Source organism: Scleropages formosus, chromosome 23, assembly GCF_900964775.1.
Source record: "Scleropages formosus chromosome 23, fSclFor1.1, whole genome shotgun sequence".
In the NCBI taxonomy this organism is placed as follows: Eukaryota; Metazoa; Chordata; class Actinopteri; order Osteoglossiformes; family Osteoglossidae; genus Scleropages; species Scleropages formosus.
The window spans coordinates 14,338,330-14,353,056 of record NC_041828.1 but is presented as its reverse complement, the minus strand read 5'-3'; the positions used below and the strand labels follow the sequence as shown (position 1 = coordinate 14,353,056).

Here is a 14,727-nt window from a genome sequence, read left to right as displayed (position 1 = left end):
TAGCAGACTTGCGGTATTTCACTCAGTGCCAGCCTTCTGCAAGGAGGAATCCAAAGTAAAATATGAGCATGCCCAAAAAGGATGTTACAGTCGAAGCCCTTCAAAAAAAAAAAAGACAGAGGAACTTCAGTCGTCTTCCGCAAGTCAAACCGATAGATGAGTTAACGTTACATTAAATATTAAATTAGCTACAAAGAAACACTGCAGTATGAAAAGCCAACACACATAAAAAAAAAAACACTTGTCAGAATATAAAAAGTAAAGGAGTTCATGTTCACGCAGAACTGATTTAAGAAGAAAGAAGAACAGAGACGAGGCTGTGTGAGGCGCGGCACCCATGTCCATGCTCGTGGCCAAATCTGTAGCACCGGCACCAGCCTGCCGGTAAACAGCTGTACGGCAAAATGGAAGCACCCCATTTATCACACACGCTGTGTGATCACCCCGTTCCGCAGCCCCTTCGGACAACGTCTGTTGGCACTAACTGACAAAAGAACCCGAGTGCAGAGTCTGACGCCAACACAGCAGTAACCTGGCATTCTGGGAGAGGCTGGCAGAGCATAAAAAAAATTTCTTGAGAAAATAATTCCCCAGATATTATACATACTTTTGCCTAAAGCAAAAATAATTGGTAAAGCAATGGTAAGCGGAGAGTTAAAAATTCCAGCAGTCTAAAATGTCTCCCCCATGGACCAGGGCTTCCTCTACCGAAATAAAAAGTGTTGCTCACAGGTCACCTGTGACACAGGTGGGACCTTTAATAAAAGCGCTACAAAACCCCACTGAGGAAGGGCTGTTGCTGGTCTGCCCCTCAGCCTAGCAAAGGACTCAGAACTTTTTACATCCTGTCAGTGCACGTGGAGAAGTACTCCAGAACAGCGTGGAAAAACTGTACCTTAAACCATCTCCCCAACACCTGAGTGCTGAAACAGCGCAGCATGCTGACCACGCGTTGACCGATGGTTTAATTAGACTCATTAATGTATTTGCAGGGATTTTTCTTTGCAGCTGAAAATAGCTGCTGACAGAATGCACTGTATGACCTTTTCACAAACTACGCAGTTTGCTAATTGTGCTACATGGAAAGTCCTCAGCAATCTGGACAAAACCTGTGAGATGGGAATCGGCAGCTGATGGCGCGTGCATGTTTGTGTTATGCGGACCATTCGGCTGACTGCCCTCCATTGATCGAGCAAGCAAAACGGACAGAAATAAGGTGTCGTCAGTCTCAGTCAAATACGCTTACCCGCAGCAATTGAGTCGTCTCATAGAAGAGACGAGGATGGGCCCAAACACTTGCCCCCCGTGGACAGAACCAAACCAGGTCACGCACAAGCACCCAGCATGTGTAGCTCCTGCTGCTTAAGAGTCAAGATGGTGACAGTTCAGTAGCACAGCTACAGTCTATTTTAGCGAATTGCCCTGTTGCTGCTTGGCTTACGTCGCATGTCAAAGTCACCATCTCCACCCAGTCAAGTGTTCCAGGGTTCCAGGGTTCCTTTCAGAAGATTCAACCTCTGCTAAATGGGAAAGAAGACAGTCGAAAAACACCCAGCACTAATCTGAAACCAACGCTGTCTGTTCTCAGTGAGAGACGTGGCAATGCCCAGTGCCAGAGTGTGTGATCGTACGTACTTTCAGCAGGGACTCTCAGAAAATGCAAAATACAAACTGCAGTGCTGCAGTGTCAGGGAGAGACAGAGGTCTTGTCAAGGAGCCTTACCTTGATATGGTTGTACTCAGTCTTGTTGGCCTCGGCACTGATGGGCTTGTTCTCTGCTCGCGGTTTGAGCACTTGTCTGAGCGGGCTGGAGATGGGCAAGCCTGTGATGCTGATCCCATCTGAAAAGACACCATGGTAAAAGGTCATGGACACATTCACCTGTACTGGATTCGTTAACCTATCCTCCAGCAGCTGTTAATGTACCCGTGGCCCTGCCAGACATCCTGCTGTTGTGTCTGCTCCTCAAGCTTCAGTGTTGTTCAGTGGTACAAATTCAGAACAGCCCTCGGATCCCATTCCGGTCTCTGCTTAATCCATTTCTCAGAATAAAGCTGAACTCGCCCTTCTCTATATACATTATGCATTGTCAGTTATCCTTCAGCGCTTCTCTAATGAACCGTCCTCTCTAATTGGAATCCTTTGCTGGTACGGTCAGTCTTATATAAAGCAAGCATTTAGGACATACTGTTCATCGAACATTTACAGTATTTGACACAGCGGAAATGCCCTGCAATTCCTGAAGAAATACACACGGTGGTAAATTGCTGCAGATGGTGCAGTCTGTTACTTCTCATAATGAAAAGATGGCAAAAGACCTCACAGAGTATGAATCTGATGTCCCAGCAATGCCTGCAGAGTGCTTGTTTCTAAAGTAGCACTTCCGTGAGAAGGAAATGAGATACATGGGATGGCTGATGGGAGTCCAGCAGTGCGGACCACTTCCCGCTACGCTTCAGCCTGCCCCCCAGTAGGGTCCAGCTCTACCCCCCATGAGCAGAAACAAGGCCCCGACCAACAATACTTATTACATATCAAAAACACTGATTTTTCACCATCACTCCTGATGTATATTTTTTCCCCTCAAAAAGTTTTTTTTTTTTTTTTTCTTTTTTTTAAAAAAAAAAAAAAAAAAAAGAGGGTGGGGGCAAGAAAACTATGAACAAAGTCAAAAGGTGAATGATGAGTGCAGCATAACATTCAACACAGTACATTTCATATCATTTTAAATAAATTCCATTTAAGCAAGAATTCACTGCAGCATCAAGGTGGAAAAATGACTAATTCCTGGCATGATAAACAGAAACCCAGCAAAGTTTAATTCTTCATTTAAATTCATTCCTGAAAGAAAATAGCACAGCAAACTGAAGGGCATAAATTGGAATGAAATTTTAATGTAAATCATACAAAACAAAAACTTTAATCTTCAATCAGAATTCTTACTTACAGGTGGGCAAACAAATTTTAAAAGTAAAAGCAGACAACATGAAACAATGAAAATTTAATATGACTAATTCATTACTTTTATTAGAGTTTTATTGAATGTTGGTGGCTGTTCTATTCTAAATGAGAGGGAAAGTGCCCGGAGCAGAAAGAAACATTATCTCCACCAGTGACTAATGGCTCTATTACAGCCCTTTGCTTCTAGAAGTTTACATAAGTCCTCGTGTCTCGCCGAAGGAATGGAATGAAACTGTAAAGATTAATAACAGTATTAGTCAGTAAGCCTCCCTCCACTGTGAAGCAAAGTCCTCTTGGCCAAGCGCAAGCTGTTGGGAGATCACACAAACCCTACAAAAACAGGACAGCTCTTCCAGACTCTCTTTTGGGCATTTAGGTGTGGTCTTCCAAAGCCTCCAAATTGCCCTTTAAAAGATCTGTGGGCTAAAACTCAGTTACTCATTTTGCAAGTGCTTTTCTCAGAAGCAATGCCAACTCAACAGTAAACAAAACTGCATTTCAAAACAGACAAAGAGCTTCAGATAAAGATATAATGATTATTGGAGCACAGTCTGCTGTCTGATATCACCATTTGTGGGCACACATTACGCTGGTAGCTGCCTATAGGATTGAATCAGACATAAAATACAAAGGTATCTTTGAGAGAGGGTGCGAAGCAAGCATTTTGGAGCCATTTAGAAGATAGGAAGAGAAATGGGTCAGAAAGCGATGGGTTTTTAGACCTTTCTTAAATGCTGGAAGGGATTCAGCATTTTTGAGAGAGACAGAGATCATTCTCCCACATCAGAGCCAGGTGGCCAGAGGTGGAGGAGCACAGTGCTCTCGCTAGGGTACAGGGAGTGCTCAGATGCTATAGGGATCAGAAGCTCATACTCAGATCAGGATTCCAACGGATGCAACTCGAAATTACAGGAAGCAGCACATGTGAACTCCACACAATGACAACTCCTTTCTGTCCACAAAATCCTGTTTGTGCACCTCTAGAAAGAACAGAAGTTGACAGAATAATGTGTAATGAGGAAATTGCTGTAATATGCAAAACACCTTGCTTTAAGGCATCTTCCCTGGCCAACAGACCCCTCTGTTTTGCAGATTTAGAGAGCTCACTGCTTGAAAAGAACATGCACTGATCACGACGAAAAAGCAATTGGTTTCAACTCCACTGCTTGACAAGTCTGCTCATGTATAATTTTGCTTCAATTTTCATGTCTTTTTTGCCTTGCATTTAATACCAAGTTTTGCTACTGACATACTGGAAACGAAGAAGTTCTAAAACACCACTTGTTTCCTCCAAACCAAGCTGGAAGGAACAAGATATTAATAATATTAAAACATAAATGAGTAAATAAACAAATAAATGTGGAAAATGTTTTCTGACCTTTGTCGTTCATATTAAGAAACAGTTCTATCATCTTATTCGGCCTTGTACGCCAACCTGGTATTACCTCCATTGTGGCGTACAGCACAAAAGAATCAGCAAAGCAAGAAAGCTCAGACTGCTTGTCTTTAATATTAATCTACTATCAGGCCTCCTGCTGTGAAAGAGACAGGAAAGAAACTAAACTGTGCCTTGTGCACATGCCATTCCTTCAATTAGCAGCTCACACTTTTACACCCAAAGTGGTATTTCAGCAGCAAACCGCCAAATTTAAACTCCGCTTTTCAAGTACTTTTCTATTTAAAACGTGTTTACAAATGAAAACACGATGCGAGTGTGAGACTGCTTACCTAGTGAGACATATTTGCCTGCCTTATTTTCAGCCCGATCCCAGCACAGGATAATAATAGCAGAGCCGAAAAGAAAGTAACACTTCCAGGATGGTGCAAATTAGCTGTGTTTTCTATTTTAAAAAAAAAAAGTAACATGGAGAAATTGAGACTACAACAGTACAGTGATACATCGGAATAATGGAAATGCTTTTTAATAGAAATGCAACCAAGTCAAATTGCAATTAATACAGTGGATTTTGAATTTAATCACTCTGGTATTGTAAATGCAAATTAAGTAGGTTATATCTCACATCTTTAACATGCTCATATTTTAAGCTTAAGATACAAATCTAGTTCAATTTAGAATACAGCCTGAAAGAAAATGCCTCTAAACACTACAGACACACAGATTTTCTCATAAATAAAGTATATGGAAAAATGAATGTATGAAAAAGATATGAATAAAATTGTTTGACCTACATTAATGTTGTCAGCACATGTTGCATCATTGTCTGTGTAAGCTGTCATGGGCAAAGTCGGAACCACTTCCTGGTGGCCACACATACACTCACGCACACACGCGCACACCTGTTCCAGCCACTACGATTATTCCACATATAAAAACACGAAGCAGAAGTGACGGATTGAGCCCAGTGACCTCCACCCTCCCAAACCAACACCTCAATGGCACACAGAAGAGACGCAGATGTCCCCTTTGTCTCACACCCTATCAAACAGCCTTCCTTTCAACGCAGCTGCTCCAACTGTTTGGACACATTTATTATCCGTTTATTCCTAGAAGTGAATTATCATTAATACTATACTATAGGACACTATAGGAGGAAAAATATAAATCAGATATAAATCAGAAACTGCTCAATTAAGAGAATTGATGAAGCATGCAAGTTGTCACTGAAATTTAAAAAAGTTCCATCATTAATCTACGCAAAAAAGCAATTGTCAAAACAATGAGAAAATGCAGCTCAGCGTGCACAAGTTCACCATTTCTCATTATTAGGTCTTACTGCTGTGTTATTTAAATTATTTCCATTATCAACAATCAAATACAACATGTTGAAAGCACAATGTATATGATGAACAATAGCAAGAGAAACAATTCAGGAATTCAGACAAAATGGCAAGAAAATGGGACCCTGCTAACCATGTGAAAGTAGTTTCTTATTTCTCATTATTGGGTCTTAGAGCACAGTTACAATGATACTGTCTGGTTTCTGACATTTAAGAGGGGGCCTCTGATTGAAATGCTGTGAGGGATGACTGTGAAAGCAGGTCCGAATGAAAGGCGTACGGAGCACAGCTATTTCTGTGAAAGAAAACGCAGAACGTGGTGCTGCCGAACAAATGAAGGCTTAACCGTACAATGCGGCAGACTCTGCAGCATTCAGCTCCAAATTGGTTATTTTACTGGTGAGAAGAAAGACTCGGACACATTCAGCACCGAGACCTTTTTTTAATTGTACTCATTGGGGAGGAGGTACTGCTACCAGGATCTATTATGATGATTTATGCAGTCACCAGTATTACTTCACAGTGACATTTGTGATCTTCACAGAAACAGTTGTTAAATTGTTATATTTTCTTTAAAAATTATATTGAAGTCAGATTCAGTTTAGAGATCCCATTATACCACATACATGTCCAGTGCTATTCTTGTACTCCTCATATTGATCATATGATTTCCAGGAAATCCTGGGTTTTTTAATTCAGCGCCGCATAATATGAGATAATTAGTGTATTAACTCCTTCAGGTCTCCTGAGATTTGCAGAAAATTCCACAAAGAACACACTATATTAACAAAGACAGCTTCAGTAAACAACTCAAAAGGACCAATACAATACATGCATGTGGGCTCCATGGACAAATAATGACAACGAGCAACTCCTCTGAAAAGCAGGGAAGCACTCGCACTCCACTGGGTTTCAGTATACAAGTCCAATACGAGCCAGTTGAGCTTTGCTTTAGACACTGCTAACACACACAAACACAATTTGACATTTACAACCTCACATTGAGAGACTAGGTATTAATATTCATAGAGATGTAAAGTCTAAAAAATGTAATCCAATGTAAATCAAAGCCATACCATACCATACTGTACAAATATTACTGACAGTGAAAACTTAATGTTAACAATCGTGACTCTCATAATAGTATGTCACTTGACACAAAGCAGGTACAAATCATACAAAAGAGCAAGCCAAATGCCAGTTGTACTCACACTGGCTCATATGATCTTATGAATCCAAATGTATCATCATTTCTAGGATAGGAATTAAAGGCAACTGTGCACAACATTGAGATTCCAAATTCAGAACAAGCTCTGTGGAGAAAACACAGGAGGATTTTCCCAAAGCAACAAGGAGCAAACTGACCATGTCAAAATGTGCGTAGATACTTATCACAAATGCTAAGGAAAGCGGCAACATACTCTGGCACTGAAGAACTTACAGAACAGCACAAAAAATGGGTTTAAATGAGATCGGGGGGGGGGGGGGGGAGAATACCCTCGAGGGTAGGACCCAAAGTTTGCTTCAGAAACGAAAATCGAGGACTATGTTAAATCCTAAAAGTAGGAAGAGAACATGAAGACAACACCAACAATTTGTATCTCATATAACAAGAGCTGCACGCAGCCTTACAGTCTGAACTTCGTCAGTTCGAATCCCACTCCCTCTGTAGCACCCTTGATCAGTAATTATCCTGAATCAACACAGTAAGAATACCTTGTTTAAAATTAACAAATTATTTTAAAAGCTCGGCGTTGGACAAACCGAACATTGTAAGCTGTCTTGGACAAAGGTGTTAGATAAAAGCTGGAAATAATGCAGTGCTGCGTATATTGTGTTTACAAAGAATTAACAAAAAGGCTCTGATATTGCGAGCAAGACATCAATGATCAGTACTAAAGCAGTCACCAAAAAGGCACTGCAGTAATGCACTTTTGATCTTGTATTCAGCTCGTAGGTGTAACTCCTCCCCAGTCCCATCTCAAACCAGTATGGACATGAGCATCTGTACTGCCTTTGAGAATAAAGAGGCCCTTCAGAATATATGACATTCTGTTGTATTCCATTCAATGTGGTTCTATGGATTTTCCAGAAGAATTTATTAGGAAACAAGGTGTACTCAGTAACTGCCCACAGATATGTTATTACTGCTGTAGTCAACAGCATTTCTGTTAATGGTACCCCATAACAATCATCACACTAACGTGTGCAATACGTCACCGAATTGCCGCAGCAGCACCAAAACAATAATGCCTGTCACTAAAATAAGAATAATGTACTATAATCCATGAGAACATTAATCTGCAATGTTCAGAAATCGCTATACTCCCTGCACTCACCATTACAAAACCACTCCGAATCGTTTTAAAAGAGCTACTGCTTATCTCTAGTGTTCAGAGCTCTGCGATTATTACTACAATAATTTAAATAAAAAATAAAAAAAAAAAGGGTATCTCTAGAATTACCCAACAAAGATTGCAAAGCAGGGTATTGTTTACATTGCAGACCACTCTTCTGTTATAAATAATGCCACACCAGTAGTCACAAATGCACTCTCAGGTGCTCAAGGCCATTTTTTCTATCCTATCAAACCACAGCAGTTAGAAGGGAAACAGACAGAGGCCAAAAGCCTTTCTGACTGATCATATAGGACATATCAAGTACTAGTAATTCACCACCAATGAGACATTATGCATATTGCTTAATGACCTGTGGCTTTAAAACAGAAAGCCCAGAACGTTTCTTTGGTTTACATGTCAGTAATTGAATTGCAGGGTGGTGGGTGGGTGTGGGGGTGTGTGTGTGTACACACACACACACACACACACACACACACACACACACACACACACACACACACACACACACACACACACACACAGAGTACTGACCAGGGCAGCTCTATGAGTAGCATCAGATGACAACAGGTTCTGCAGTATTTAGAAGTATCATTTTGAAATCAAAACAACTTTTCGAACCCTTGCTCTTGTTGGACTGCCACTGATGAGCTACAGTTTAAAAAAAAAAAAAAAGTTCCATTACTTGCTTTTGATATGCTACCATCATTACCATCTTCATTACAGTCCAAGTACTGCTCTTGTTTTCTGTGATTTACAGCTCATGAACCTTTTAATTACAGTGTTCTTTTTGGTCAAATAGTTGCTCAATAATTATGATGCCAGGATACATTATGCGTTCTGTACATCGGAGGTCTCTTTCAATGTAGTAAATGAGCATGCATCCGCGTACCACACAGATTAAATTTGTTGTTGGCATTCCAGCACCTTTAACGTTTAAAAATGAGTTCAGAGCCTCATCCTGATATTTTCATTTCAATTAAAAAAAAAAAAAAAAAAAACACACACACACTGACGTATGCACATAACTTAAATTTAACACATGCAAACATAACTGTGGAATAAAGAGCCACTGCTCCATTGCACATGACCCTGGGGGTGTTCAGAACCATGGACAGAGTTACAAACAACCGCTACATAGTAATTAAGCACCATGGACAGAGATCTAGCGCCAGCCTGGGGACCCCTTCAGCACCATGGCCAGTTCCGGTCTCAAGTCTACACTGGTGTTTACAAAGGAGAGAGAGGGCGGACTAACCATCATTGAGGTCCTGCAACAGATTCTCCTGGCCTGAGAAATCCAGCTTGACTCTGATGTCGACTGCGATGGTGACCGTCTGGCTTGGTTTCAATGGCAGCTGAGAGAGGGGGCCCTGTAGGTCCCAGCTCAGAAACTCTCCAAAGATCTTCTCTGCAAAACCAAAGGGAGAAGCAGCAATGTGACATAATGTGCAATTACAGGCCATCTGGGAGGATGATCACACATCAGAGGACATGACAAAGAAAATCCTCCTTAAATCATTGCCCAGCTGTGAAACCAATCTGCCTGTGTAGGTTCTGGGACCATACATTTGGTAAGTAAACTTTTACCTTCTATTCAAAAAGTGGTTCCAATAAATTTAAACTGAGATTCACACACTCAAAAGATATGCAGGAGTGACAACAGGCTGACGCTGGGCCAACTAAAAAGACCTGACCCCGCTAGTGTGTGTGATCATTAACCATTCCAACCACACTGACATTTGCAATGCAGTCGGCACAACCTCTGCCTTTGCATTATTGAGGAGACGGAGGCAGAAGCCACAATCTGAGAGTGAGGCCCGAACCATGACAGAGAGAAAGAAGGAAACTCCAAATGGCATATTAAAAAAGGCAAGAAAGAAACTATCATGCAGGCCATAACACAAAACAATGTTGACGTTTTTAATCTTTTTACTTTGTTTGAACTAATGGCGCAGTAAATTGAGGGAAGAGAGTGAGTCTTAGTATCTCCTTTCATGTGTCGCATTCATCCATTAACTCCCTTAAACAGCTACATTTCTCCTGAACCTTGTCAGGACCTGCTAAAAATAGCGGCCTGTTCAGACACATCTATTTGGCAGGCGAGCACTAAATCTCATCTGTGTGTCTTGCGAGCGTCTGCATGATAAGTCATTTTTTTTTTCCTTGACACCACTGCTCTCTGCTAAGGTGCTGAGTGTTCTCAACAGAACAAACACATCGGGAGCAAATGCAAAGACTAATGGAAATGAGTGCACCTCAAGCTCTCAAACACACACGTGTGAGTACAATAAGAGGGACACACGCAAGCGAGCCATCGGCTGAGCTGCGATGAGGGCAGCGATAAGCTCACTCGGTGGTTTTTCGATGAATACACATTTAATATTTCATGGGTGATATTCTACGCGTGGTGAATCATGGAGCCATTCGTCAACCTCCCTTCCTCCTTCAACCACAATTTGGACATTTCTCAAAAGCAGCTCTTTTCGCAGACCCGCAGCTCCATATGAGAGCAGACTGAAGGAGCACAACAGACAGGTGAACTACCACTTACATGTCCATGGAGCAAATGAGTACTGCACTGAAGCTGAAGAAAATTAGTGAGTTTGGCAAACTGCTGTACATAAATGAAAAGTAACAGGTCCACAGTGAGCTAAATACAGCTAAAACGTACAAAAAAGGTCCATGCTGAAATCTGGCTCAGTGTGTGATGAGTTTTCATCCATTTTCTCCATCTCCGAGGTTTCCTGGTGCTCTGGTTTCTTCCCAGAGTCCAAATACATTAGTTTCAGGTGGATTGGTGACTAAAATTGCCCTTTGTGTGCATTTTCCCTGTGATGGACTGAGGTCATGTGCAGAGGGTACTCTGCCTCACGCACTATGCTTCCAGGATAGGCTCCGGACCAGCACGACCCAGACTCGGACAAGTGGTTATCGAACATGGAAAAACGGCAGCGAGCAGTCAGCCACTTGCAAAGCAATGACTGTACTGTTTTGGTGTTAACAGAAGTGAAGGGTAATTCCCACAGCCACTGAAGAATTCCTGTGAGCCTCTTTCACCCATATAATGTTTCAACAAAAACCATTTAAGCAATAATACTGCAAGTTCACCTTGCAACCAAGAGGTTAGCATTTATGTTGAACATTTTTAATACGGTATTGACCAAATGTCTTGAGCAAACGATTTTTAAAAACAAAACACAATTTGATATTTATTCATTTCTCATCCAGCTCTGACTTATATTAAGTGCCACATCCATGGTAAACAAGGTAGCAAACGGCAATATAATATGAAGATGGAAATTATCAATGTCTTTTGAAATTTAAGCTTAATAGTAGTGCATGTGCAACAACAGTTACCAAAATAGTTTTGAAATCGCTACAGGCCATGTCAGACACATTGATAGGTGTCTATACAGTGATCAGCCACAACATTAAAACCACCTGCCTAATATTGTGTAGGTCCCCCTCGTGTCACCAAAACCGCTCTGACCCGTCGAGGCATGGAGTCCTCAAGACCTCTGAAGATGTCTTGTAGTATCTGGCACCAAGATGTTAGCAGGAGAACCTTTAAGTCCTGCAAGTTGGAGGTGGGGCCTCCATGGATCAAACTTGTTTTTTCAGCACATCCCACAGATGCTCTATCGGATTGAGATCTAGGAAAGTTGGAGGCCAAGTCAACAACTTGAACTCTTTGTCATGTTCCTCAAACCATTCCTGAACAACTTCTGCAGTGGGGCAGGACGCATTATCCTACTGAAAGAAGCCACTGACATCAGGTAATACCGTTGCCATGAATGGGTATATGTGGTCTGCAGTAATCTTTAGGTAGGTGGTACTTGTCAAAGTAACATCCACATGAATGCCAGGACTCAAGGTTTCCCAGCAGAACATTGGCCAGAGCATCACACTGCCTCTGCTGGTTTGCCTTCTTCCCACAGTGCATTCTGCTGCCACCTCTTCCCCAGGTAAATTACGCACGTGCATCCGGCCATCCACTTCATCTTAAAGAAAACGTGATTCATCAGACCAGGCTACCTTCTTCAACTGTTCCGTATTCCAGTTCTGATGCTCACGTGCCCATTGTAGGTGCTTTCGGTGGTAGACGAGTCAACATGGGCACTCTAACCGGTCTGCAGTTTCGCAGCCCCATACATAGCAAGCTGCGATGCACTGTGTGTTCCGACACCTTTCCATCATGGCCAGCATTAAGATTTTCAGCAATTTGTGCTACAGTAGCTCTTCTGTGGGATTGGACCAGACGGAGCAGCCTTCGCTCCACCTCGCGCATCCATGAGCCTTGGGCGCCCATGACCCTGTTGCCAGTTCACTAGTTATCCTTCCTTGGACTACTTTTGGTAGGTACTAACCACTGTATACTGGGAACACCCCACAGGACCTGCCATTTTGGAGATGCTCTGATGCAGTCGTCTAGCCGTCAAAATTTGGCCCTTGTCAAAGTCGCTAAGATCCTTATGTCTGTCCTTTCCTGCTTCCAACACATCAAATTTAAGAACTGACTGTTCACTTGCTGCCTAATATATCCCACCCCTTAATAGGTTCCATTTTAACAACATAATCAGTGTTATTCACTTCCCCTATCAGTGGTTTTAATGTTATGACTGATTGGTGCAAGCAAGCTACTGCACGCGCGTACACACACCCCCTTACACCAGTTTAAAAGTGTAAACTACCTTGTACAAAATGTGGTCCAGTGGCAAAACAAATCCACTCATTCTCACCCAAATGTGTTAAATGATTGATAATATATAAAGGAGAAACCCACTTAAATGCTTAGCATTGGTTATCATAACTTAAAAGTACATGCCTCTTACTGTACCTCACAAGACTTATACCCCATCATTAAATACTTCCTGATTTTTGGGAAAATGTTAATCATGACAACAAAATCTACTAAAACCCTGCAGCAGAATACAAAATTGAATGTTTCATTAAAAATCAAGAAATAAAACACAGGAAACATGGATACTCCAGGACTGAGGTTAAAATATGTTTCTGATGTTGCCCACAGTCAAAATGTCTTCAACTTGTATGCTTTAAAATACCTGCTAAGACAATGTGCAAAATCTGACAGCAGCTGCAAGAAGCTGGAACACAAGGATCATGGACCCATGGGATCTGCTGTGCACAACCCAGTTGACAAGAGTATAGGAGATCACTTCTCTCACTGAAGACCACACTGAGCTGTTTGGGTTATAGAAGCCAAGACACCCAGGCACCAAAGCAGCATGTAACAAATCTGAGAGCAGCCAAGCATTGATGATTTCAGGCTCCAGAGTGGACAGTGAGCTCCACAAGGAAATCATTGAGTCCACTTTGTCAGGCATGTGACAGACCCTGACTCTACCATGGGTGCCACAGGAGTCCTGTTGGGTGACCTCCACCAGAAAAAGGGCAGCCTCAGCACCATTCACTGGAGCCCACAGTCACTATTCCACATTTCACACAACAGCTCTGATGCCATTTATTGAGGACACATACTTCCCGTGATGGTGAAGAGATAGAGAGGTTAGAAATATTTTACAGGACACTGTACACAGTACTGTTAGAGGGAAAGAACAAAAAATTTTAATTTCACTCTGCAAGCGGTAAGAATGAAGCAAGACCTAATCGGGGTAACGATTTTCCAGCTCCTCAGCCCTTACAGAGAAAGGCCAAGGGGCAGTTGCTTGAAGGTGGTGCTCAACTGGAGGTAAACCAAAATCAAGCCAGTTGATCCACTTATGTTAGGAGGGCACGGACTGACCATGGGCAGCAGGGGAACTAGGACAGCTGGTAGTGTAGTGGTTAGAGCTGTTCCCTTTGAATCCAAGGGTTGCAGGTTTGACTCTCACCTCCAGCTGTAGTACCCTTGACTAAGGTACTTACCTTAAATTGCTTCAGTAAAATTACTCAGCTGTATAAATGGGCAAATAATTGTAAAGTAGCTTTACATTCTAAGTTGCTCTGGGGGAAACACCCACACATACAGGCTGAAGCTGCTTATCCCAAGTGGGGTCGCAGTGAACCGAAGCCTAACCCGGCAACACAGGGCATAAGGCTGGAGGGGGAGGACAGGATGCCAGTCCATCACAAGGCACCCTAAGCAGGACTTGAACCCCAGCCCTGCCAGAGAGCAGGACCCACCCAAGCCCACTGCACCCCCCCCCCCCCCCCCCGGGGGAAAGCGGCAGCTTAAATTAAAGTATTACGCTCTTTACAATGGTTTATCCATCTATACAGCTAGGTAACTTCTATTGTGTCAATTCAGAGTCAGCAGCTCAATATACAGTGCTACAGAAGGAGATGGGATTTGAACCTGAGGCCTTTCAGTGCAAGGCAGTGGCTCTAACCAATATGCTACCTGTTGCTAATTCCCCTAATTTATCACATGCTAATTCCACTCCATGCATGCCCAAACACTATGTCAAGCAGACAAGTAATACTGTACTTCTGAAAAGTGGCTGGAGATGGACTTCAGAAATCTGGGGGTGCCAATAAAAAAAACAAACAAGGGACTGATTCATTCCTGGAGTAGTTTTCAGATTTGTACATCAAGTAAAAACTTGAAGTAATTCTCCCAAAGTTGAAGGCATGCATGTGCCAGATATTGCCTTAATGAAACACAGTGGGAAATAATATGAGCAACAGGCCCTTTGGCCAAGGAAG

At 42.2% G+C, this 14,727-nt stretch overlaps 1 protein-coding gene across 2 annotated transcripts in view; it reads right to left on the bottom strand.

Moving 5' to 3' along the window:
• trappc9 (trafficking protein particle complex subunit 9) overlaps positions 1-14,727 on the bottom strand; it is a 197,336-nt gene that overhangs the window by 116,861 nt on the left and 65,748 nt on the right. For both annotated transcript variants that reach the window (XM_018731819.2, XM_018731820.2), the window contains 2 exons: positions 9,317-9,469; positions 1,724-1,842 (listed from right to left, as the gene is read on the bottom strand). In XM_018731819.2, coding sequence (XP_018587335.1) covers positions 1,724-1,842; positions 9,317-9,469 — 272 coding nt within the window. The remainder of the gene's footprint in view (positions 1-1,723; positions 1,843-9,316; positions 9,470-14,727) is intronic.